The sequence below is a fragment of the Trichoderma reesei genome, assembly GCF_000167675.1.
Source record: "Trichoderma reesei QM6a unplaced genomic scaffold TRIREscaffold_14, whole genome shotgun sequence".
In the NCBI taxonomy this organism is placed as follows: Eukaryota; Fungi; Ascomycota; class Sordariomycetes; order Hypocreales; family Hypocreaceae; genus Trichoderma; species Trichoderma reesei.
This window is the reverse complement of record NW_006711161.1, coordinates 461,976-486,194: the sequence shown is the minus strand read 5'-3', so window position 1 is coordinate 486,194 and position 24,219 is coordinate 461,976. Positions and strand designations below refer to the sequence as shown.

Below are 24,219 nucleotides of genomic sequence, written 5' to 3'. Positions count from 1 at the left end.
TGGCGCTGCTCGACTGACCGGGACAAGGCGCTCGCTACCTCACTGCTGTGCGACTGTGGCTGCAGCATGCACGTACAATCGACAGCGTGCTTCGCTTCACCTCAAGCCACGACCGCCCGCTGGCGAAAAACGGGGAAGGGGGGGCGTGGCTGGAGTCGACATTGATTGATGTCTGCTGGCAAATGTTACCCTTACCCGGCCACAGAGACACCTGCGCGTGCAGTTCTGGTATCACGGGCACTTTCAATTGAACCCGTTGCACCAGAATCCGGATGGCCTGGGCCACATTCGGGTTCCATAGCCGTTCTGCCAGAGGAATTGCCTTTGGGTAGGTTGCTTTTCTGGAGCAATCTGGTGCTGACAGGGCCTGTGCGTTGCCGTGCCTGATGAAGGAACAGCAGTCCCGCACATTGAGGACGACTCGCTGGACTGCGTCGGCAGCTTCTGATGAATGTCTGTGGGCTCCTGGTGCACTTAGATAAGATACAGCCTACCTTATGTAGGAGAGCAGCAGTCAAACTCGAAGGGTAAAAGGGGGGACATCCGGTGGCACTACAAGACGCATAGTAGGAGGTCAAGGAGAGGGGACTTGACGGGAAGGAAGCACACATCTGAGATGGGGCAAACTGCATCTGGCCCGTCGATGGATATGGAGCGGTATTACGGAGAACTTGCACCTGTTGTACCTTGAGAGGTGAGTCGTTTCTGAACAGGCGCCAAGGGGGCGGAGTGGAGGGAATGATGCAACGGTCGGCTGTGAATCGCAAATGCTGAGCTGCCGACCGCACTGGCCTGAGCCCGAGTGTGTGAGCCCGAACTGAAGAGCCGTTCATCACTTCTGCCGCGCCGAGGCTGGGCTGCCCTCTCGCCTTACTCGTGCACCAAAGTGAAGTTGGGTGCATTGTCTCTGCCAGTACGAGAGTGGCTCACTCACCCGTCACGTATGTCGGCGTGTATCACACAAGAAACAACTGCGCTCGGCGCCTTATTTTGGCAGCACCAGTAATAGGACATGGAAGGGCTCCGAGCCATTGAGGCCAGCCGACTTCCAGTGGAATGAAGGTTACCCGACCCCAGCGAGGTACCTCGGGGTACTTGGCCCTGGTCCCGCGAGGCTAAACTCTGCCGCGTTAGGCTGGGAGCTCCTTGGCCTGGCGGCGCTGCCCTGGCCCGCCTTTTGGCCTGTCGTCGAAGGTACCGGAAGAGGTCCCGTAAGGTCGACCCGGTACGCTGCAGACCTGGATGCTGGGCGATTGGGAAACAAAGTGGAAGGGGACCCGACCAGATCAATGTCGGTCAGCTTGGGGCCGGGCTCGCAGCGCTGCTGGGGGCCGCCAGGACGCGGGTGATTTGGACGCTGGCAGCCTCTAGGTACCAACGCACGGCGTTTGGCTGCGCACTGCAGGACGAGGAGTACTTGGAGACTGGCGGCCGGGTCGCGGTGCTGAAAGTACCTGGGCCTCTAGCTCCGGGTACCTCCTCGTGCTGGGCCTCCACCCGTCCGGGGCCCTGTCGATGCCCTGTCGATGCCCTGCCTTGGCCCTGCCCAGGCGTGCGCCGCCGTGAGTTCTGTAGCGCCTCGAGGGGGCTTCGCAGTAGCGCAGCAGGTGCTGCGAGCGAGTACCTGTGAGTACTGGCCAGACGCAGGCGTTCGTGCGCGCGTGACGAGTATCATTGCGTATCGGCCAGTGGCTGCAGCCGGACTGGCACCGGTAAACTCACTGGTTGCCTTCATGTTACCTGTATACAGCACGGTACCTCTAGGACGACGAGTACGGGCTGGGGACCTCCAGAGAGGGCTGGCTTGATGCCGGCACCCCCCCTCCTTCAAGTTTCCCACAGACGGGAGTCCCCCAGCAACAGCTGCTGGTCGGAGGTACTGCTGGGTACATACTGCCTGTACCACTGCAACCAGCACGCCCTGGGTACCTGTTCCCACCCTCCCGCTCGCCGTCCGCCATTGTCTCCGCTCCCCCAACTGCGCTGGACTTGACTGGCCTTGCCTGGGCTCTTCTGCCTCCAGTCCCTTCTCCCGTTGCTGCTACCTACTACCTACTACCTACCTCACTACCTACTGACTCTCCACCGCGAGAGCTGCATCATTGCACTCTTTTCCCTCTCCCACGCAACCTCATCCGCCCGCCGTCTTTGTGCCTGCGATTGCCTGCCACCGCGAGCCTCAGTCCTTTGGCGCTCCTCCGCCGCCTTTCTGGCTATCTGCACACAGCAGGCCCGGATCGACAAAGCACCCAGTCCCGTCCTGTATTGGCTGGCCCACCGCGCTGCCTGGATGTGACTCGCCCTTTGTCTTCCCCCATTCATTCACTTCGGCTTCGCTTCACCTTGGCCTCACTTTGGCTTCGCCCGCCTCGCACCCTATTGTTCACTTCCTGGGCGCCACGAACCTTCAATCGATCATGTGGCGTCCGCCTTGCCATTCATAGAGTTTGTTTTCCTCAGTTGAGTCTGATTGAAACAAGCCCTCGCCCAAAGTTCGAGCTCAACTGCGGATCCTATTTAAACGCAGCACCCGTGCTGCTGCTGCTGCAACCAAACTCCCACATCCGAACCCTCGTCTGCAAATTCCCGGTGTTTTCTTCTCTGCCTCGTCTGCGGACTGGGAAGCTGCATTCTCTCGAACCTCGCACACGCACCAAGCAATCGCCAGTCGCCGACATGAACTCGCTCAAGGTCCCGGAAGGCGGCCTGCGGTTGACCGAGTCCGGCTCCGAGTCCAACGTGCCGCCTCAGGCTTTCCACGTCCAGCTCGACAAGTCGACTATCGAGTCCATCATCCAGTCGTCACGCAGCGGCGAGGATGTGCGCCTTTCGCTGGGTTCAACTCCCGTAAGTTCGGGACCGTCCTCTCCCTCTCCAGCTCAGTGTCTCCCACAAGGGGGGGAAACCCACCATTGGGCCAACTTGATGTGCTGACTGCTCTGTGCTCCTTGTCTGTTTTAGTCAATCCAATACGGCTCCAAGACGCACCGCATCGCTCCTCCCAACGATTCTGCCGATTACGACATATACCTGACCCGGCCCTTCGAGTCCACCCGCCAAGCGGAGCGAATCCCATACACAAGCAATGTCTTTGCGAAGCCTGGTAGGCCCTCCCGCAAGGCGTCTACTCCTGGGCTAGATTCTGACATTGAGACTTTGCAAAATGGTTTAGCCGCACATGAAGCAGCGCGAGAGAGGTTTGTGCTATCTGCGTGTCGCTGTTGGTGTTGTGTGTGTGTTAACACCCCTTTGTCAGAGCTCGCATCGCAAAAGTGCCCGAGGCCAAGGCGTCGGCCAAGTCGAGGGCGAAGCCAATTTCCGACTATGGCTCCAAGACCGCCTCTCTGCCCACCTCGCCCAGCCTCCACGACATCACCTCGCCCTCGTTGAACCCGACACTCACTGCATCCCAGCAAGCTATGGAACGTGCCAAGGAGCAGCGTGTGATTCTCGTTCACGAGTTGGCCGCCAAAGACCGGTCGACCGAATACCTGAGGAAGAAGTGGGAGGGCAACGAGCACGACTTCCGGCCGACCCTCGAAAAGGTGGCCGAGCACAACGCCGCCTCAGATACTTGGACCATGCGCAAGACGTACTGGAAGGAGCTCGACGTATGGAGCTACAACTACCCCTCCCAAGAGGAGCGGCAGAACGCCATCGACAATGCGATCCGCCAATACGACAAGCAGAGGCTCTCTTCCTCCGAGGCTGTGTGGCAGAAGCTGCTCCCCAAGGAGGAGCGCGGCAGGGGCAAATGCCTGAGCCGGCTGCAGGCCTCCATCGCAATGGGCGCGCCCAAGATCAAGGTGCAGAAGGCTGACGACGGATCCACGTCCGACGATGGCATGGCCGCCGACAAGGCAAAGGCTGGAGGCGAGAAGATGTCACGATCAGCCTCCAACCCCCTCCCAACCAAGGCGAAGAAACCGACCAGTCAGGAGGCACAGGTCAAACGGTTACTCGCTCCCTCCAAGGGCGGTGTCGCCAAGGCCAAGGCGAAAGCCGCTCCGCCAAAGGCTTCCCCCACCAAGGCCAAGGCTGGTGCCTCCAAGGGCAACGACAGACGGATACTGTCCCAGGAGATCATTGTCAACTCGGACGACTCTGGCGATGAGGCCCCGGCTGCGCCTCCCGTCGCCAAACCGAAGCCGAAGCCTGCGGCCTCCAAGGTCAAGGACACCGTCATCGTCGCCGGCCGGCCGCCCGTCAATGCCCCAGCCCGCCCGTCGGCGCCCGCCAAGAGACCCCGGGAAGAGGAGGACTCCAGCTCCAGCTCCGGAACGCCGCTGTCGAAGCGCATCAAGCCGAGACAGCAGGCACTGCCCGCGCTCAAGCACCGCCCGTCGGACGCCAGCGTCAACTCCCGTGGCACGGCTGTGTCGTCGTCGTTCAAGAGCAAGAACACGTCGCCGACCAAGTCATCTCCCCTGGCTTCCTCGCCGCCCACGAACGCGTCCGACCTCGACAACGACGCACCGCCGGCCCCGAAGATGAAGCGAAAGGCGGATATGGAGTCCAAGCCTCTGGCTGCGAAGCGGCGCCCGGCCGAGAGCGTCTCGATGGATATCGTACGTAAGGCTACTAAGTTTAGGACTTACTACCAGCAATATGAGGCGTTGCACCACGAGATCTCGGCGCTGGATAATCCGCCTCGCGAAAAGCTGTCCGACCTGATTGATATGAGAGGCCGACTCGAAGCCCTGAAGAAGGAGATTTACAGGGAGTGCTCGCCCGCGAGAGATTAAGCACGAAGGGCCCTCCGACTACGACTACGAGCACTGCACATTGAAACGCACCTCGAACTGAAACTGCAAGGACTGGGCTTTGCCAGCGCCCACGTCCTCGAATACTACAGCGAGAGAAACTCCAATGCCCCCAACGTACAAGGGAGACTTTACGATTCACAAGTTGAAATGACGATTCGATTTCGATAATAGCACCAAAAAGGGACCGGCTGTTTTTGCTTTTTCTGTTGTTTTTTCCCTTCTTTTTCTTTTTACTACTTGTGGCGTTCCGGCAAACAATGAGCACCTGTGCATTTACCCCAAGGACATTTGGGCAACGGATTTTTGCATCTCGCAGCGAGGCCTTTAGGATAGGCACGCTCTGGCGCAGGCAGGATATGGCTTGATACCATTCGATTTTAGAGTCTCGAGCAAGGAGACGAGCAGAGGATGATTTGACTGAATTGCTTGATGGAATTTTTCACCCGCAAGGCCCTGGCACAGAGTACGCGGGCGACGATTATTGAGTAGGTAGTGCTGAAGCGCCTCTGGCTTTACACAGCCGGCATGGAATACCTGTTATAGGTGGAGGTACAGCAGTAGATGCCAGATACAGAAAAAGCCTTGTGCGCGCAACGAGGCCCCAAAAAAATGAGGAAACCTGTTCGCTGAATGAAGTCTTATTGTTGCATGCCCGTGACGATGGTGCTGATGTCATTCTGCCGCGGCTTGCGCGAGGGATGGATGCAGCCGCGCTGCTAAGCCATGGCATGCGAAGGGGATCAACATCAGCATGAAGATCTCTCTGCTGATCAGCGGCTTTGGCCGGATCGGATGCTGCTGGGTTCTAGAATGTGGCTGGCCGCAGGTATGCGCCAGGTACTGGTAGGGTAGTGTAAGGTACCCAGGTACTACCTTACACACTCTCTCAATACCTACCTACTACTACCTACCTCAAGGCTATTTACCTTAGTTCTTGTACCTAGTGACTGGATTCAGGTGCTAGCCGTGGGCCGAGGAGTCACGGAACGGAGTGTAAAGGGCTTGCAGGACGTTGAAACAACTCGGGTTGGATGTTTGCTGTATCGCGTTTTGTTTCATGCTGGGGCTTGTTTGATTTGATGGATACACTAGGTACTAGGAATAGCTGAATACTTTTGCACTACTATTGCTTTGCACTAAGGTCATGGGAGATGGGGATGGAAGATGGAAGATGTGTGGGAGCTACCCTACTAGAGCGTGCAGGTCCCCTTTTCCTGATGGTCCTGCTAATAATATGCAAGATACTGAGTGCTATTTGATGATTTGATTGATGGATGGATGGATGGATGGATGGATGTGATGTGATTTGCCACCTTGCCGACCCCATGTTGAGTACTGTAATTTATCAGATTGGCTTCAAGGACCATACGATACACCTACGGTAGGTATTGAGGTAGGTCAGCCCGCGATGGAGCGTCCGTGTGTCTTGTCCTAAAATAGCACCGTCTGGCGGATGTAATCTGCGCTCTGTTTGTTACTGTTCCAGGTTCTTCTTTCAAGGCCGCGTTTCCACCAGTCGAGTCCTTGTTGGTGCATACTATTGCTTTATCGTTTTTATAAGGTAGGTACTTTTCCTTTCTGCTGCTGCGTGCGCCTTTGAGGTAAATAGGTAGGTAGGTAAGTAAAATACCTAAAGTACTAGTAGGTAAGGTAAGGTGAGTACTTGCATGTACATCAGGTAAATGGGCTTGGAAGGTTCTCCCCACGTGGGGTGTAAGGAGGTTCCACTTCTTTTGGTGATTCCTTCCACTCGGAATCCTGGAGTACCTTTTCCCTATTGCTTACATAAGTCAGAGGGTCCGATTTTTTTTCTTCTTTTTTGGAATTTTGTCATTCTTGTGCGGTGACATTCTGTATGTGAGCTGAACTTCTCTTGAAAAGGTTTCTTTATAGGAGCCCTCTTGTGGTTCTGTGAGAACAACGCGACTGCTGGACACTTAGAAGATATATCACGATATACGACTTCATCATGATAGCCATTTAGAACTTTGCTCTCGGCACGAGAGGCTTTCTTTTTCCTTCTTTTTCTTGAGATTGGTCTCACGGCGTCTTTGGCATCTCCTTACCGCTCGTTCATCTATTTCTCTCTCTCTCTCTCTCTCTTTCTCTTTTTCTTTTACTTTACGACTTTGATTGGCTTTGCGATTTTCACAACGACCTCATCATTCATCATGGCGTCTCTCGCACCGGAAGACTTCCCGCAAATGTGGCAGCGGCCGAGCTACGAAGAGCTCCTCGGCATCCTCCAGAGCCTGGAGCTGAGCCCCCCCGTCTGGAACCACAGGCAGCGACAGGCAGACATCCTCGCCCAGCAGGAATCCCTGGCGACCCAGCGCAAGGCCGAAGTCACGCGCTACCTCTCGTCCGTCATCAAGAGCCCGCTGGCCTGGATCGACGACTACGACAAGCAGGAGGTCCTCTGGGAGCTCGCCAGCAAGCGCATGTCGGAGCGGTGCGGCAGGACGGCCATGGGCGAGGTGACGAGGCGGTGGCCGTTTGAAGGGGACGGCGTGGCCTGCGAGCCCTTTGAGCTCATCATCAAGGAGCCCGCGCTGACGGGCGACTCGCTGGGCTTCAAGACGTGGGGGTCGTCGTACGTGCTGTCGCGCCATCTGCCGCGGCTGGCGGCCACGTCGCTGTTCAAGCTGTTTGACGAGACGCTGGGGCAGCCGCCGCCGACGGTGCTGGAGCTCGGCTCGGGGACGGGGCTGCTGGGCGTTGCGGCGGCGGCGCTGTGGCAGACGCATGTCATTCTGAGCGACTTGCCCAACATTGTGCCCAATCTCAAGGACAACACGGAGAGGAACAGGAGCCTGGTGGAGGCTCGCGGGGGATCCATGTCGGTTGGGCCGCTTACCTGGGGTGGAGGGGAGGACGAGATTGACCAGGACCTCTTTGGAGAACCCTTTCAGTTCAAGGCAAGTTTATTATTATTCACTACCATGATCTTCGTGTATGACTGCTGTGTCTAATGCTGTTTGTTTTTTTTTCTGCCGAATAGCTCGTCCTCGCTGCTGATCCCATGTACGACGATGATCACCCGGGCCTTCTCGCTTCGGCCATCTGCCAGAACCTCGCGCTCGGCTCTGAATCCAGGGCGGTGGTCATGGTGCCCAAGCGGGATGACACCACGCGGAGGCTCCTGGAGGCTTTCAAGCAGGCCATGCTGGATCTGGAGACGCCGCTGTTCTGCGAGGAGGAGAGCGAGCTTGCCGGGGAGGATGATTGGGGCGAGGATGAGGAGGAGGGCCAGGTCAAGTGCTGGTTGGGCATCTTTTCGCGGGGCGGGTCACCTTTGACGACGTGATATCATGAATCAGTGATGACGAGGATGAGGAGTGTCGGTGGGATATAGACGATAGACGACGGATAGAAGGGAGGGGGGAAAACAAAAGGACCTTGATAGACTAGAGCTTGGAGACCTTTAGACACATGGACTCATATAGACACCCCCGCTAGAACGATGATGATCTATGATCACGTACGATGACGGACACGAACATCTACATGGCCCCTAGACCTGCATAGACCTGTGACGAGATACACTCGCGCGGCTATATTTCTTGACGCCCACGCACCTAGAGCACACCGTCTCCCGTTTCGAACTACATGACCTCACCGGCCCGCGTGAACCCCGTTTGCTGCCTCGCACTCGCAATAGCTTCCGGAGTCTTTCTCCAACATGATACGATGATTCACCATCACGATCCGGAGCAGCAGAAGACGGGGAAGCGGCAGACGCATTCCGCTTCGATCTCAATCCACACGCCCAAGCCGGAGCGCCTCCTATTGGCAAAGCAGAAGCGGTCGATTCTCGGCTCCTCATTTGTTGCGTTATTGTTCGTTCTGTGGGCACAATAGACAAGGCTGCATGACGTGGCACGTGGGCATGACTCTTGAATCTCTCTCGCGGCTGTACTCTGAATCAGAATACACGCTCCAACGACCGGGCCGTCTGTTTTTCTCTTTCGTTATGTATCCGGGGAAAGCTTCCTGTCTTCTCTGGTGTCTCTTCTACTTACCTTCCCCCCCCCCCTCTCTCTCCCCTTTTGCCTCCCCGGTTTGGCTTCTTACTATTACTACTGCCTGCTCTTTTCCCTAGTACACTCCCCCCCCCCCCTTTCACCCTCGATTCTTCCGTTTCCCCGGGGTTCTGAACTTTGAACGATCTGAGGATCACGACACTTTCTGAGCATCGATCGTCTTGGTCGCTTGGGGCGGTTTTTGTTTGTGTCGACGCAAACAAGCGCGTTGTTACTTTGATTTACGGAAGCAAATCTTGCCATTTTTCACTCACGAGTGTGAGGAGAATCATCGGCATCAGCAACACCACAATCACCGTCTCTCTGCTCCTCATTCTCTGCGAACCAGAGTTTTCTCCGCAAGGCGGCGAGAGCAAGAGAGACAGCCGCGTGATCGCGGGAAAGAAAAAAAAAAGAAGAGGCTGCACAGGAAACCCCGGGCGTCAAGCGTCTCCATTTGCCGCCTGGGAGATCAGGCCTGAATCGGACACGGACTTCCTCGCCGACGGACATTCAAGTTGGAACTCATTTTTTTTCTTCTTCCTCTTCCTTTTCCTCTTCTCTTCTCTCTTTTTCTCTTCCAGGAATTCTACAACGCCTTGCTGATACTCTACAGAATTACCCCTTACTTGGTTCCTTTTCTTGTTCTTGGCCGTGATCTCGGCTTGAAGCCTACCTACTCCGAATATCTAGGTGCCATCTGTGTGGATTCTCGTCCTCATATTGACAGCAACCTCCCTCCGCCCCCCCCCTTTTGTGTCTCTGTTTACTCTTCCGAAACAAGTGTTTGCAGATCTCGGCGGCTTATTCGGGTCTCTTCTTCTTCTTCTTTCTCTCTCCCGTTGCCTGCCTTTTTTTTTCGCGTAAACAATCTCTTGAACAAAGTTACCAAACAAGGACGCGAAAGGTGCCTTTTTCCAGGCTACAACCAAGTTCCGTTGGAAGCGTACAAAGGTGTTGTGAAACCTAGCACTCTCCAGGCTTCTTGAGCACCTCCCCCAAAGGGGAGAACGCTTTCGTCTTCTTGCGTCTTCTCTTTTGGGATACTACTCGATATAGGAGAGTCTGCCCAAGTCGTACCTTGTCGTACCTTTTGGCTTTGGCAATTTCTGCCTCTGGCTCCCAAGGAGAGAGAGAGAGAGAAAGAGAGACTCTTGGGGAGACGTGACGGTGTCAAAGCCTTGTTGCTTGCACCATAGCAAGACGTCACGCATAGCTCTGCGAGAGCAACAAGACAAGCAGAAGCATAGCAGCCATGGTTGGCGCGGCGCAGTACTTGGACGATGAGATTGACTGGGTTCTCTCCGCCGTCGTCGGGAAGAAGAAGCAGTCGTACATCCAGACGCACTTTCATGAAAAGTTTGGCCGCCACCTGAACCATAACCAGATTCGATATATCAAGAACAAGTACGGCAAGGATCCCAGGTTCAAGTACGTCTCCCCCCCGACCCCCCCCCCCCCCCCCCCCCCCCCTTTTTCCCCCTACTACATACATACTTCTACTCCACTCTTTATTCCGTGAAGATTGGAGTAGTTTGTATAATAGAGGACATAATGTGCATGACAGAAGCTAACATGGCACATCTTTCCCTTCTTATAGCAGCCCGTTGGTGAATGCTCGACCTCCAAGGGTCGCCGTATCGCCGAAGCTTGGTGGTGGTGGTGGTGGTGGTGGCCGCAAGGAGCACAACGACGAAGGTGAGCAAGACGACGAGAATGACGTTAATCTCAGAAGCCCCAGCAGAGCAGGGCCGTCGTCACAACACAAGGTAGGGGAACGGAGACGAGAGCTAAAGGACGAAGCGGCGACGACGACAACACCACGGATGAAGCGCAAGAGGAGCGTCGATGAGTCGAGCGACCTTAGTGAACGGTACGTGTCATTTCCCCTAGCCCTTTTCTCATCCCTATCGGTATTGCAAATGTGCGTAACATCAATCTCCTAACGTGCTGCTTCTCTCCCAACCCAAAGGCTGGTCAAGAGAATCACCGGGCCACAGCGAGCAGACTCTCGACCTGAAGCGGCTGCCTCTCGAGAGTCTACCCCAAGGGCCGCTCAAGGCAGGACGCCGCTGCAGCAGTGGAAGAGGAGCACGAACACGACAGGTCTCCAGCCCTCTTCGCTGGGCGTCCAATCGAGCTCTCCGCTGGCGCTGTCCCTGGCGGACAACTACTTCGACACCACCCTGCAGACTGGGGGACACAGCAACTTACCTGCCCAGCAGCAACTCGACACACTGCCGTTTCTGCACACGACCGACATGTGGACGGCTCCTGTGCAGCCGCAGGACACCTGGCCAGCAGGCAATCTAGCAGCTCTTCCGAGTGGCGGCGACAGCGCGGTGCCCGATGCCTACATGTCTGTCTATCCAGCCTTGCCTGCTACGACGATGGAGGACCTGTATCGTCCTGTTGAGCAGACTGCCGGCATAATGTCCCAGATGCCCGTCACCACGCAGTATCAGCTGCAGATGCCGTCGAATCAGCCAATGCCCTATTCTACTCTGCAGTTCTCGCCTGCTTTGCCGGACCTTGCCCCCTCCCCCTTTCAGCACCATGTCGAACAACAGCAGCTCCAGCATCCGAGCCAGAGAACTCACAGCGGGCAGCATCATCAGTATCCCGTCGACGCCTCTTCCTTCTCTCATCTCCCCGTCTCCGAGACACAAGCGACCCCAAACCTGGGCAACAACAACAACAACAACAATAACAGCAACAACCACTCCGTCATCACATACCAGCCCATGCCGACTTTCCAGGAGCTGTCCACCGGGACGCCGTCAGCCCAGCACATCACCAACCTGCCCATCCTGACGGTCGGAGGCGTCGCAGAGAACCACTAGAACTGGTCTCAGATGACGCCCCCTTCGCCATTCGACTTTCCCGCCTTCACCCCCGTCATCTCGCCGCAGTCCGCCGACTTTTCCTTTCAGAACGCCCACTTCACGGCCTCGGCGGCGGCGGCAGCGGCGGCGGCGAATTCAACTGGCCACAGCTTCACACCGTCGCTCATGGGTCGTCCGGAGATGCAGCCTCATCACCACGCTCATCCCCCGACACCCTTTGAGCAACAGCAGTCACAGCAGCAGCAGCCGCAGCAGCAGCTGTACATTGATACGCAGCTTCACCCAGAGGACTTCGCCGGAACAATCGATCCGAATATCCTATTCGGTCCTCACGGCGAATACTCGGCGGCGGCTGCGACAGTTGCGCTTCAACCTTCTTCGGCGCCCGAGGATGCCGTGTGAGGGATTGATTGACCGGAAGAAGTCAGGAGAGGCTGAACTCACCATTGTTGATGGCATTGGTATGCTGCTCTTCGAAAACAAGATTGAGGCTCCTACTCCCCGAGGGTTTCCCCTTATCATTAGCTGCCTCCCCCCTTTTTTCTTCTTGTTTCTCTTTCTTTTTTGACTTACCATGCCTTTTTCTTTGCTTTCTCTTCCATTTCCCTTTTGTAGTCACTGATTTTTTGACTTGTCTTGTTGGAGTAAACGGAATGGAATCTCTTTCTCGCTTTTCTTCGAAGCAATGGAATGGCTTGATACGTAGGGATGGAGCGGAATGGATTACAGTTCAAGGAAAATGATAGGTACTCGTTGGGAATCTACATCAGAGGCACTGGACAGGATGGAGTCGTTTTTCTGCTTATCTACTTTCTTTGACCTCTCCTCTTCGTTATCTATTTCCTTGTTTTTTGTTTTTCGATACCGTACCGAGCACAGCAAAGAAGTCCTTGCCTTGCTCACAGACTGCTCCTCAACATATACCCGCAGAGTTCTTATATTCATAGTCTATTGCAAGCTTCAATCACACATCCAGTGACCCCATTTCAGTACAACGGGAGGCAAAGAGAGAAAAAGAAAAGTGAATCGATTAAAAGTAGACTTGCACCCCGCCCGCTATGCTTGACAAAAGTGCTACGATAAATCTGACAAAAAGAGTATTCAACTGACAAATAGCCTCCAAGTTGCAAACCCAAGCAACATCTAACTCTCTTGCCTTGCGGCGACGTATCGGCATCAAACATCATGATCCAAGAAAAGAATGATTGTGTACCGCTCTACCCTTCGACAAATCCATAATCCTCTGACTGCACACACAGAGCGAAGCCTTCCGCTTCGTACCATGGCCGTGATCAACGCAACGTATAGTGTAAAGGGGGTATCTGGAGCGTAATGACATAGGAAAGATGGTTCGCCAACCCTTCATCAATATGTGTCCCTTCCTTTCCTTGCTCTGGCTTCTTTTGCGTTGCTCTCAATTCATTTGTTTCATGTTTCCTTGGCACATGTGTGCCTCATAACGTATAAAGGGTCTTTAGACGGCAATGCTGGTGTGTCGTCGAGCATCAACCTCTTCAATGGGAAAGTTGAAGACGAATCCGAAGAGATCACGTAGGTAGGCATAGCGAGGCGAGCTGTTGGCCAAGGTCTGGATGCTCTTTGCCATATCCACCGCCGGAACCCTCTTGCCGCGAGAGGGTATTGTGTTACTCCGTGGGATGAATGCGTCCATGAGCACCGAGTTCTTGTATTGTTGAAGGAGCGTCGTTTCCCTTGGCGAAGAACCAAACGCGTCTGCGGGAAGGCTCTGCACAAACTTCTGCAGCTGGGCTGGGGCTGTCTTCGGGTCGGTGATGGCATCACGGTCGAATCCGAGAGTCATAGCGGCTCGAAGGACAAGGATCTTTGCACGTGCGACATTGGGGTCTTCGGTTGCTGTAGTTGTCGTCGCGGTGCTCGAAGTCCTGTTGCTGCTGTGGGAGTAGCTTGACAGGTTGGATGCGCTGCTGGACCATCTGCCGCCTCGGCCACCGTCACTGGAAGGGCCAAGCACCAGCAGATTGGGCATCTGGGGGGAGCGGCTCTCGGGAGAAATTGGTGTGTCTTCGAATTCCGTAACCGGGGTTTCGGGGACCTGTGGAGGCTTTCGCGGCCGCTCTTCCTGATGAGTGCTCTTTATGCTCACTTGCTTTGAGTGGCGTGACGAGCGATTTGACTGTCGGCTTTCACGACCAGTCTGGTCGGAAGAGTGGGAGAAGAAGCTCTGGGATGGCCGAGGAGTGCTCCTGTCCGGGTTCACCTTGGCCCAGCTGTCCTTGAATATGTCGCCCAAGCCCCAGCATGCCTGAACTGCAGAGAGGAGCAATTCGCCGTCCGGCGGCTTGCCGCCCAGTCTGTTCTGACGCAGACTGAAGAGCATCTCGGCGAGGGCCCAGCAAGCTCCTAGGAGCTGATCAGTCTTGCCAAGGAGTTCACCGCGCTGCTTCATGAGACGATGACACAGGGTGATGTAGAAGTCGAGAGTCCGTTCCCGGAACTGTTCTGGAAGGTTTCGGTTGTCTTGTGCGCTGTATAAACTGCGGGAGCGATGAGGTCAGTCGAAGGGAAAAACACTGACATCGAGCGTGGCAAGTACTCACTGATTGTTCAGCTCAAAGCTAACCCTGAGGACAGAGTCTGCCAGCTCGTCCTTCTTATCGCGGACATCGAATAGCGCTTGGCAAAAGTCACGACAAAGATCCAGGTTGAACTTGACGCTCATGTATGCAGGGTCCTCATCCTGGTTGTCGTAAAGGCGATGGCAGAGCTTCCAGCACGCTTTCCAGGCTCTCTCAACAGCATCAGGAGTTCCCGAGTCCCTAAAGGCTCGTGGTCGATGCATCGAGCTTAAATTGGCCAGGGTGTTACACAGCGTCCAGGACTCATGAAGGAGAGTCCGTAAATCGCCAATCTCATCAGCCACTTGAGGCACGTGAGGAAAAGGTTCGTCGTCGTCACCCTCGGCTTCAGTCTGCTCGTCGATTTCTACCCTTTGTTAGCCATGATCCGATGCCGTTGACGCTGGAAGAGAAACCAACTTTCAAGACTGCTGGTGCTGCTCGAACGCAGTCGGCTACCATCTACGAGCATGTCCTGCAAGTCTTGTGCTCGCGGTGTGGCACTGTCTAGGCTGTATCGCACAGGCTTGACATCAGTAGAGATGGGAGGCCGAGCAGGATGGCTAGGAGGCTTTTCACATGACGACTGTTAGCGAAACACCTATCAAATCAACCAGAGAGAATGAACTCACACTGTTGAAGGTCCCAGTAGAGGATGGCTGGCTGGCGCCATCGGCTCGGGGAGATGATCTCTCTGTTGAGGTGACTGATTTGGCAGAAGGCTCGCTGGATACCTGCGCAGGTTTAGCTGTCTTGCAGTTTCATACCGCACTCGTCGCATCAAAATTACTTACCCAGCTGGCGAAGCTCTCCGGAGCATGGATCACGGAGACGGCTTCTTCAGGGTTACCTTGACGAACGATTTCGGGGAGGTTTGTGGTAAGCAAGAGATTCTATAATCCATATTAGCGGAGTCCTGATGCACTACTGAGCTCTTTGTAACTCACATCTGAGTGGCGGTAGGAATTTCCTCCCGCTCCGTGATCCTGCTCGACATCGTCGGCAACATCGTCCTCGATTTCCGTGGTCTCGGTGCCGTTGGAGGTCACAGGAGATGGTCCGACAATATCACTGGGGCTCAACAATTGCATCGAATGGGACAGCCGATGATGCATTGAGTCAGGCCGAAGAGAGGAGGAGTCTGTGGCTGGCGGAGGGGAAGACCTAGAGCCGACATGTTAACAGGACTTGCTTGGTGCGCAATTGCACTGGACTTACATGATTCTAAATGGTGACCTGAATCCGTCAGACTCGGACGTTGCAGACATGTCGCCTTGGTGATTGAACTGAAACTGCAAGCTTCCAGTGGATGATCGTAGCGGCGCTTCGAGGGCCATGATATTGGTCTGGCGAATGCGATGCGCAAGAGCCGACGACTTCCCACAAAGCGCGGCGTCTGAGCTGCTTTATGCAGAATCTGTGACCTGGTTTCGTCGCGAGCTGTTTCTACACAGCAAACAAGAAGCTCGAGATGCCCAGCTTGACGGCTGACGATGCAGATTGCCTCTGAGTACCCCACGGGAAAAAACGCCTAGACGGTCTCAATCGCAGGCGTGGCGAGGCGAGTTGTAGCGCTCGCGATAGTATGACGAGAATTGAATGGAGGTTCGAAGCACTAGCAGAGGCGGTCGCGGTCGCGGTCGCGGGCCTCGATTGACAGTCAGCGTGCTTCCAGAATAGAAGCAAAAGCTGCGACTCGAAACGTCCCGGTCGTAGATCAGGCGAGGCAGTTCCAGGCACGCTGGACGGATGGCGGGCTGGGCGGTTTAAGAGACGCTGCGGCCAGGCAGAGGGAACAGGGGTCGAGGCACCCTTGCCTAGTAGGACATGCAGCGACCCAGAGGCAAGACGCAGGACGCAGTGCAGGCTGCTGGAGCTTCGCGCCTAATAATCAGCCTCCGCGGGTGCTAGGAGTAGTAAGGTGGTGGTTTGGGAGTTGATTGAGCGGGGGGGAGGAGGAGGAAGAGGAAGAGGAGGAGGAGGAGTTCGCGCTGGATCCGGCAAGTCGATGGTATTTCCGGTGCCGTACGGAGGTGAGGATGTACAGTAATGTTCGTATTTGTTTTGTTGAGCCCTGGGCGCGTGTTGATGGCGTGCGAGAGAGGGAGAGACAAGAAGCAAGAGAGGAAGACGAGGTTAAGAGAAAAGAGGAAACGAAGGGGCTCGTCAGCAGTCAATTTAGTGGGAGAAGACGCAGAAGACACACTGCAGCAGGTTCGGATACTGCTGGAGAGGGGATCGTATGTATGTAGGTATGTAGAGGAGCTTCCAGACCGGGAAATCGCACGCAAAGAGGCTCCGGGAATGGAAAAGGTGACGGATCAACAGTGTAGGTATGACGAGCCTTTGGTGTGGGAGGAGGAGCAGCTGGTTGTGATGCTACCTACCCTCGGTATTGAGGTACCTACCTACCTTATGGAACATGAAATTTGAGGGATCGTGTCCGCAAGCTGTGCGACCTGTAATACGGGGGCAAGCTGTGATGGCTGCTAAGCTGATGGGTGAGACGCCAGCGCTGCTGCTATCAGGAGTACCTCGGAAGGGCTGTACTTGTAGCAGCAGTAGTAGGTACCAACCTACCTACCTTACCTTCAAGTTGTGCCTGGCCTTGTGGGAGCACCTCAACGCATCACCTCGCCCAGCTACGAACGAACGCACTCAGGTTTGTACTACTACTACTACCCTCCGATTCATCACCCAAACTCTACTAGTTCGTGCATGCAACGCGGCAGCCTTTCAAGATCCTTCCAGCTAATGTACGACGGCATGCACCAGGCTCGAAGCCCGCGGCTACAGAACGGCGAGGCGTCGTTCATCTGCGCTATCAGAAGTGCTGGGCTGGTGAACTAGGCAGACGAAGCGACAGACAGACGCCAGCCGCAGGAGCCAAGTCCGTCGCTTAATCTGCTGTGCTGACAGTACTTGTCAACTGATGATTGACCAGATCAGACCGTGGATCCCTGGACATGGCGTCCTTCGAGTGGGCTCGTACATCCGCTCAAAGCAGAAACGCCAGCCAGGAATCTCGTCTGGTGGACAGCCGCGTCTTGCGCAACGAGTGCGACCAGGTGCAGAACGACGGATCGGCTATCGAAGTACATATTACGAAGTCTATGAGTACGCGAAGGAATGCCGCCAGAGGAGGGTTGGAGAGCTGATCAAGTCACGACGGTCCAGGCTCTACACAATTCAACGGCATATCTCATACAATCCATGACCTGAGCATTGTTGCCCTCAAACCACCGCATCCCCAGCACACACATACACGCACTCGTACTGTCGGTGATCAGCAGACTCCTGTCGAGAGGTCCGTGGTGATCAAGGACCACCTCGTCAATTACACCTACAGTACATACAAGATACAATCCATCTCTCTCTCTATTGTCGCCTTGGAGAGCTCATCAAGAAGCCTTGCCAGATTCCCAATGCGACGCAGCCGTTGGCCGTTGGAGGGGCGGGGGAACTGCTGTGCTGCACCTAGTTCTTGAAGAGGAGCTTCTGCAGAGGCCCGGCCACTCACAGACTCGATCGGTAGCGCAGTGGAAACAGCCTGCATGGGAGTCGACAGGCGTCGGCGCTTAATTCAGGTGGATGACATGCTTGCATGCTTTTCCCTGCCGAGTCACGATTCGTCGCCGAACTAGGATGCGACGCCGTGCACACAGGACATGCGAGGTTGAGTCGAAGAGAAGAGAGAAGCATGGCGAAGACTCGAGGGCGGCGTGCTCGTGGCTTTCCGCGATGCCACTTGACCATCATGCCAGCATGCATGCGACAACGTGGGCTGTTTGTTGAAGCCACCACTACCACTTCTCAGCTGGCGCGGACTACCTAGTAGTTGTACGTGCCCGACCCTCGAGTCACGACTGAGTAGCCTTCCCTGGATAACTGCATGGAATCCGTCGCGAGCCATGTTGTTGGTCGAAGAGCAGCAAACGGACTTGTTACCCAGCTGGCTTCCAACAAGCATCTCGATGTGCCGCGAAGAGCCCGACAGGCTCCAGTTTCCGACGGCCAGCACAGCAGCAGCAGCAGCAACCAACGACAGTACCAACACCAACACACCAACCACCATCCCGAGGTTTTTCGCATCAATTCGACTACTAGACCCGGACCAAACGAAAGCCTCAGTCTTCTGTCACAGCGCCTATTGCTCGGTACGTGGCCCGCCGTGCCCTTCAGACCCCCCTGCTCTCCCGTCCCAGAGCACAGAGGACATGCTGGACTCGGTCAACCCGCGCTGATTGGCAGCGTTCGACCCGACGATCTGGTCCGGCGCCTATGCCCAGACGAAGCTGGTTAGGCCCGGCCACGGCCCACTCACTTCAACCCGTCTGTGGACCGCCCGATATCTCCTCTCTACTCTCCCCGAGGGTGGGCGGAGCCGGCAAGATGCTCTCTCTCTCTATCTCTCTCTCTCTCTCCTGCTCGCTCGCTCTCCCCCCTCTCCCTGTTTCATGGGCACTTCCGAAGCATGAGATGCGGTACTACTCTTAGACATCCGTATGTACCTGTGTCACATGTTACGTTGACACTGACATATTGCAGCCAATCTCATCGTGTTGAACAAGCCGAGCTGGAAGGGATATAGGTCGGGCATATCTGTACGACTAGTACTCGGTTGCACGCGCGCTGCCTAAGCCTTGCTTGTACGCCCTCGTTGCGTTGCTTCCCGTTCCAAGGCCTGGCGTAGGATTTTCTAGTCGACCTTTTCTGCAGCTCCGTGTGACATCCACGTCTATTGTCGTGCTCATGTTTGTGCTGAGTTTGAAGGACATATTTCGTGATGCCCACTGCATTAAGTATCCTCGCTATAGGTATAAAGTCTCTGCAGATATGCCGAGCATGCACGTACACAGCTTCGAAAAGCCGGTCATCGTCGTAGAACCGAAATCTTATATGGGTAATAGTTGCGCCGGCGATTTCTTGTGAGGGTGAGATATATTTCTGTCGAGTAGAAGCTGGGCAGTCGGCTTCTACTCATGGCCTCTGTGCAACTGTGATGTACATAATGTATGGAGTAGGTAGTACCTAAGTGCCGGTACTCCCAAAGGCGCAGTTTGTATCACTTCTTCTTTTAGATCAGACATACATCATGAAGATGTCAACTCCGAACGTCGTTCAACACACCTCAGGCTCATCGTATGCCTGCAATCGGCAATCTGTGCGTCTGACCCTGCTCTGGGCCAGCATCGTAGTGGCGATGATGCTGTTTGAGGACCGGGCCACGACAGGCGCATGCATGCTCGTATAGATGCATCTACGGAGTGCACGGCATAAACGCCCTTTGCGTAGTCGGACGTCAGTTTCTATCTCTTCATGTTGCGGCTCGCTTGCTCTCGCCTCCTTTGGCGTGCCCGGGAGGTTCTACGACATATGCTACTCGACGAATGGAGCAGGTTGGGAAATGAAGATTGAGAATAGCACTCGTCGAGGACGCCTATTGCTTCCATGCCTACGTACAACCAACGACAACAGGCTAGATACACCCCCTTTGACAGTCCCACTCGATATCGCTTAAGAATCAAGGTGTCGGGAGTGGCTTGCCTGTATTGTGTTTTCAACGTTGGGGTCATTATGGAGCTGTTCCTCGCATCATGTTCGGAATCATTGTGATGACGCACCACCACCCCGGTTCATCGATCTTTGTTAACATGTGTTGGTCGATAAACATCTCACTGCTTTGACCCGCCTGTGTTGAAAGCTGGCAAAGATTACCACATATGCCAGGCAAAGCTCACCCACAAACACGGAAGAGGTCAGGAGCTGCAAACTGTGTTGTAAATAAAAGTGGTTTGCTCATGCTAATCCTAGCCAAACTCGCTTTGTGAGATGCGGCAGCGTAACACTATTTTTGAGATGTGCTGATCAAGGCCAACTGGCCGCCCATACCAGTTTGAACCTCAGCAGGGCGTCGACATCAAAGTGATGGCACGGCAAACTCCATCTTGGTTTTACGCGCATCAGCCCAAGTGTTGGTATAGGTCACCGCATCCAATCGCAGGGTGGTAGGTTCGTCGCGGTATTCGCCAGTCGACAACGCGTAGCGGAGTGATCTTCGTCCCATTATTGACAGATATCCCGTGAATTCCGCCGTGATCGTTGCGACATGGTTGTGATTCTTCCTTGCGCCCAGTTACAAAAAGGTGAAACTTGAATCCAAAAACGCCAAACTGTGCATTGCATCGTTCTCTTTTCCCAAAATCAAATCTATGCCGACTCGTTCAATCTCTGCTTCTTCTCGTTTCGTCCGTCGGGGGTGTACCTAGCAGAAGGATTAGCAATCAGAATCAGGGGCGTTTTCGGGTTCGGTAGCAGCGCCCATACTTGAGAAGCTTCTCGATGAGGTCGACGTGGGTCATAATCATGCGTCGGCAGCAGTAGCGCTTCAGGCCTAGCTCATCCATAGCATCGCTTTCGAAGGTCAGTCTCGAGTTTCGCTTCGGAGGATGAAAGTCAAGCATAAGCATACCCATCTGTCTTGCGCGGATCCGCAATCAGCTGCAGATAGCGCTCCCAGAGGTCGCCAGTGACCTGTCGTCGTTAGTACGGGCCTGAGTAGTTTCATTAGATGAGGGCCTGATGCCTACCTTTCCACAAGAGAAGCAGCGGATGGGGATAATCATCTTGGCGATGCGATGGCAAAACGTAGTTTTGGAGTGATGAACCGGGTAAAGAGTTGGATTAAGCTTGGGGGCGAGCGCGGAATGGCTGAAAAGATTATGCCGCCGAGGTTCTGCCGGCCAGCTTTCGTTATCTTATCGCTGATAGTGGAAAAAGTTCATGGCGGCACCAAAATTTCTGCGGCGCATCGCTCTTAGCACTTTTGGAACCAAGTCGCTGGGTGCTGAAGCCTGCCATTCATTCTTTTCAAATCTTCTTCACTTTGCCATTCGACGGACCACGACTCACAATGGCGGGCAGCAGGCTTTCTAAGCCCCAGGACGAAGCGACCAAGAAGAGAAAGAGGGATCTGATCGAGGGCGACGCGCGAATCAAGAGGTCACGGGCGCAGCAAGGCGTCGCAGCGGACGAGCACGAGCAAGCAGCTGATGGAGACGTCGAAACCGACAACAGCCTTCAAAATGGATCGCTGGCAAATTCAAAAAGCAATGGTGAAGCTGTGGCCAAGCGCTCGTCAGACGGAGAGGCTGGCTGGAGACTCTCCAAGCCCATGGGTGGCAGAATGCTCGACATTGATCCCATCCTCACTCAAGATGACCAGTAAGACAACCAAAAGTCCCTTCTGTCTCAGAGAAGCACCATTCTCATTGCATTCATACAGGTACCTCATCTTGACATACAACACCTCCGTCCAAATCTACACCACCAGCGACTCTCTCCTCCTGAGACGAATCCCCATTGGCGCCGTCGATACCGCTACGTCAGACGGCTCGTCTCCCGCAAACATCGTTGCGACCCGCCTGTCTATTCAGAACCCTGAATACCTCTGGGTTGCTTGCTCAGATGGCCAAATCTACCATGTAAAGTGGACAGAGGCCGCTGAGACGCACCAGAGCTTCAAGACAGTGACGGGTACCGCCAAAGCGATGACAGTGACTTCGACCGAGGCCTCTGGCGCCAAAGCCGATGTCGTCGTCGTCGTCGAGACAGCCAAGTCCAATAAGACGGAGTTGACTGCGTATGGCGGCGATCTGCTGTCGTCTCCAGTCTCAAAGCACATACTGAGCATCAAGAAGCCCGGCAATGGCCTGCACCTGATTGAGGCCACTCAGGATGGCCTCGTCCTGGTCGGTGCTGTGAATGACTCTCTCTTTATTGGCGTAGCGTCACACGAGCAGACGACCAATTTCGAAGAGATCCAATACGACTTCTTCTCCTTTGACGTGCCAGACATCATCACCACGCTCGATTTCAGGGTATACCAAGCCTCTGCTCTGCCCGGCGCTGGAAGCAAAGGACGACGCGCCTCCGACAGAGTGGTGGATGTGATTGTTGGCGGCGCACGAGGAGGCATCTATCTCTACCATGACGCCCTGGCTCGAAGCCAATCACTTGGAAAAGCCGGCATCCAAGCTCAAAAGTTCCACTGGCACCGAAAGGCAGTTCATTCAGTCAAGTGGTCACGAGATGGTATGCTCCCCGTTCTTGATCGTCTCCTCGTTCACCCTTACTTGTGGCCTGTTATCCTAACTCTCATCATTAGGCAACTACATGATCTCAGGAGGCTCCGAAAACGTTCTTGTGCTATGGCAGATGGACACAGTCAAGAGAAACTACCTCCCGCACCTGTCAGGCAGCGTCGAAAACATTGTTGTTTCTGCCAGCGGATCATCATATGTCGTGCACCTTGATGACAACTCAACAATGATTCTATCCACTGCTGAACTGACTCCGACCACATACATATCCGGCATTCAATCTGCATCGGTTGAGGCCACGACACCCAAAGACTTGCTCGTGCAGCGTGTTTGGTCAGTAGCAGACAAAGTGCGCCGACCTATTCCCGCTGCCATCAAGGCGAACCAGCCCTCCAAGCTTCACGTCTGTGTCGGCAATGGCCGCCAGGCAACGATGACGGGAGACTTCTCAGCGCCCCTACTGCAGTCCTTTGATCTTGAGACCTTCACGAGCATCTCCAAGCAGGCACTGGCCCGGACACAGCCTACGGACGTCAATCTGTCCAATAAGGGCTACGCCATTGAAGAGCCTGTTGTCACGCACATCTCCTTTTCTTCCGACGGAAAATGGCTGGCCAGCGTCGACGACTGGTTTCCTTCAACCAGGGACATTGGCGCCGTTAGTGGCGACGCTGGCGACCAGTTCTTGAAGGAGAGGCACGAGTCATACCTCAAGTTCTGGCAAGTCAATGACGAGGACAACTCGATTGCCCTCGTCTCCAGAATCAATGCGCCGCACACGTCGACCCATCCGGAGACGATACTAGATCTTGCCTCGGACAGTTCCTCAGCCTGCTTTGCCACCATTGCCGGGGACGGCATCGTGCGCCTTTGGCGACCAAAGGTCCGCCAACAAGACGGTTCACGACGCACAGATGGCGGCGTGGAGTTTACCTGGGGTTGTTCCCGGATAATCCCCATCGGCGATGGGCTCGGCCGAGATGCCATCGCGGATATTCCCAACGACTCGGCTGCTCCTGTGAAGCCTCAAGCCCGCATTGCCTTCTCGGAAGACGGTTCCACGCTGTTTGCTGCCTTTGGCGCTGTTGACACGGGAGCCGTGTATGTGATCAATGCGGCCTCTGGCGAAGTTGTCAAGATCCTGGAGGGCCTCTGGAAAGGACAGCTGCATTCATTGCGAGTGCTGTCGCAGTATTTGATTGTGCTTTCCGACGAGCTGCACGTCTACGACGTCGTGAGCGACGATTTACGGTACGGAATCGTGGTGCCCAAGGCTTCTGACGCCGACGAATTGCTGCAGCTCGCTGTCGACTCGGTGTCCGGGCATTTTGCAGTTACCCTTCCTCTTGGAAACACCTCTAGCATCGGCATCTTCAGCCCGAGCGAGCCCGAGCCGCTCATCGTCCGCAACACGCCCCATCGGATCGTGAGTCTCATTTCAGTGCCCGGCACCAGCGGCTTTGTCGCTCTCGATGATGTGGCCCAGATCTGGACCCTTACCGAGGGCTCCAACGCCTCCACCATCCTAGCCGCTCAGCCGCTGCAGGATCTGCGGCTCGACAATGCCTCCCAGGAAGCCGACAGCAACAAGCTCGCCATCATGCTCAACGGAGATGCTGAGAGCGACGATGAGATGGAGGAGGCGCCAAACGCAGATGATGACGTGGACATGGAGGATGACGACGTTCAGGCCAATATCATCCCTCAACAGTATCTCGCAGACATCTTTGATGCTGCGCCTCCGTTTGCCGGGGCTTCTGTGGAGGACATGTTTTACAAGGTCATTGATCTTCTTGCGGCCAAGCCCCTGTCGACTACGACTTTGTGAGGATGAAGAGAGGAGCTGTACATGTTGCTTTTTGTGGGAGAGCATGGGATTCCTGGCC

At 55.0% G+C, this 24,219-nt stretch overlaps 6 protein-coding genes across 6 annotated transcripts; 4 read left to right on the top strand and 2 right to left on the bottom strand.

Annotated features, from left to right (window-relative positions):
* Positions 1-2,676: 2,676 nt before the first annotated feature.
* On the top strand, positions 2,677-4,745 carry TRIREDRAFT_4663 (uncharacterized protein; the record flags this gene model as incomplete). Its single annotated transcript, XM_006966636.1, has 3 exons — positions 2,677-2,847; positions 2,962-3,197; positions 3,257-4,745. 3 exons carry the CDS (start codon positions 2,677-2,679, stop codon positions 4,743-4,745), a joined length of 1,896 nt encoding a protein of 631 aa, XP_006966698.1.
* Positions 4,746-6,925: 2,180 nt separating this feature from the next.
* On the top strand, positions 6,926-8,073 carry TRIREDRAFT_64778 (uncharacterized protein; the record flags this gene model as incomplete). The annotated part of the gene is made up of 2 exons (XM_006966823.1): positions 6,926-7,717; positions 7,768-8,073. Coding segments are annotated over 2 exons (1,098 nt in total), but the record flags the coding sequence as incomplete, so codon positions are not given.
* Positions 8,074-10,043: 1,970 nt separating this feature from the next.
* Positions 10,044-12,036, top strand: TRIREDRAFT_109075 (uncharacterized protein; the record flags this gene model as incomplete). Its single annotated transcript, XM_006966822.1, has 4 exons — positions 10,044-10,219; positions 10,389-10,661; positions 10,761-11,604; positions 11,644-12,036. 4 exons carry the CDS (start codon positions 10,044-10,046, stop codon positions 12,034-12,036), a joined length of 1,686 nt encoding a protein of 561 aa, XP_006966884.1.
* Positions 12,037-12,916: 880 nt separating this feature from the next.
* On the bottom strand, positions 12,917-15,568 carry TRIREDRAFT_49795 (uncharacterized protein; the record flags this gene model as incomplete). Its single annotated transcript, XM_006966726.1, is given in 7 exon segments — positions 12,917-14,150; positions 14,214-14,598; positions 14,652-14,817; positions 14,864-14,983; positions 14,999-15,124; positions 15,179-15,395; positions 15,450-15,568. 7 exon segments carry the CDS (start codon positions 15,566-15,568, stop codon positions 13,109-13,111), a joined length of 2,175 nt encoding a protein of 724 aa, XP_006966788.1. The 3' UTR covers positions 12,917-13,108.
* Positions 15,569-20,441: 4,873 nt separating this feature from the next.
* TRIREDRAFT_64752 (uncharacterized protein) lies at positions 20,442-20,857 on the bottom strand (the record flags this gene model as incomplete). Its single annotated transcript, XM_006966725.1, has 4 exons — positions 20,442-20,496; positions 20,559-20,645; positions 20,704-20,765; positions 20,822-20,857. The coding sequence occupies 4 exons, from the start codon at positions 20,855-20,857 to the stop codon at positions 20,442-20,444; spliced, it is 240 nt and encodes a 79-aa protein (XP_006966787.1).
* Positions 20,858-21,144: 287 nt separating this feature from the next.
* Positions 21,145-24,161, top strand: TRIREDRAFT_64420 (uncharacterized protein; the record flags this gene model as incomplete). Its single annotated transcript, XM_006966821.1, has 3 exons — positions 21,145-21,455; positions 21,517-22,325; positions 22,399-24,161. The coding sequence occupies 3 exons, from the start codon at positions 21,145-21,147 to the stop codon at positions 24,159-24,161; spliced, it is 2,883 nt and encodes a 960-aa protein (XP_006966883.1).
* Between the last annotated feature and the right edge of the window lie 58 nt (positions 24,162-24,219).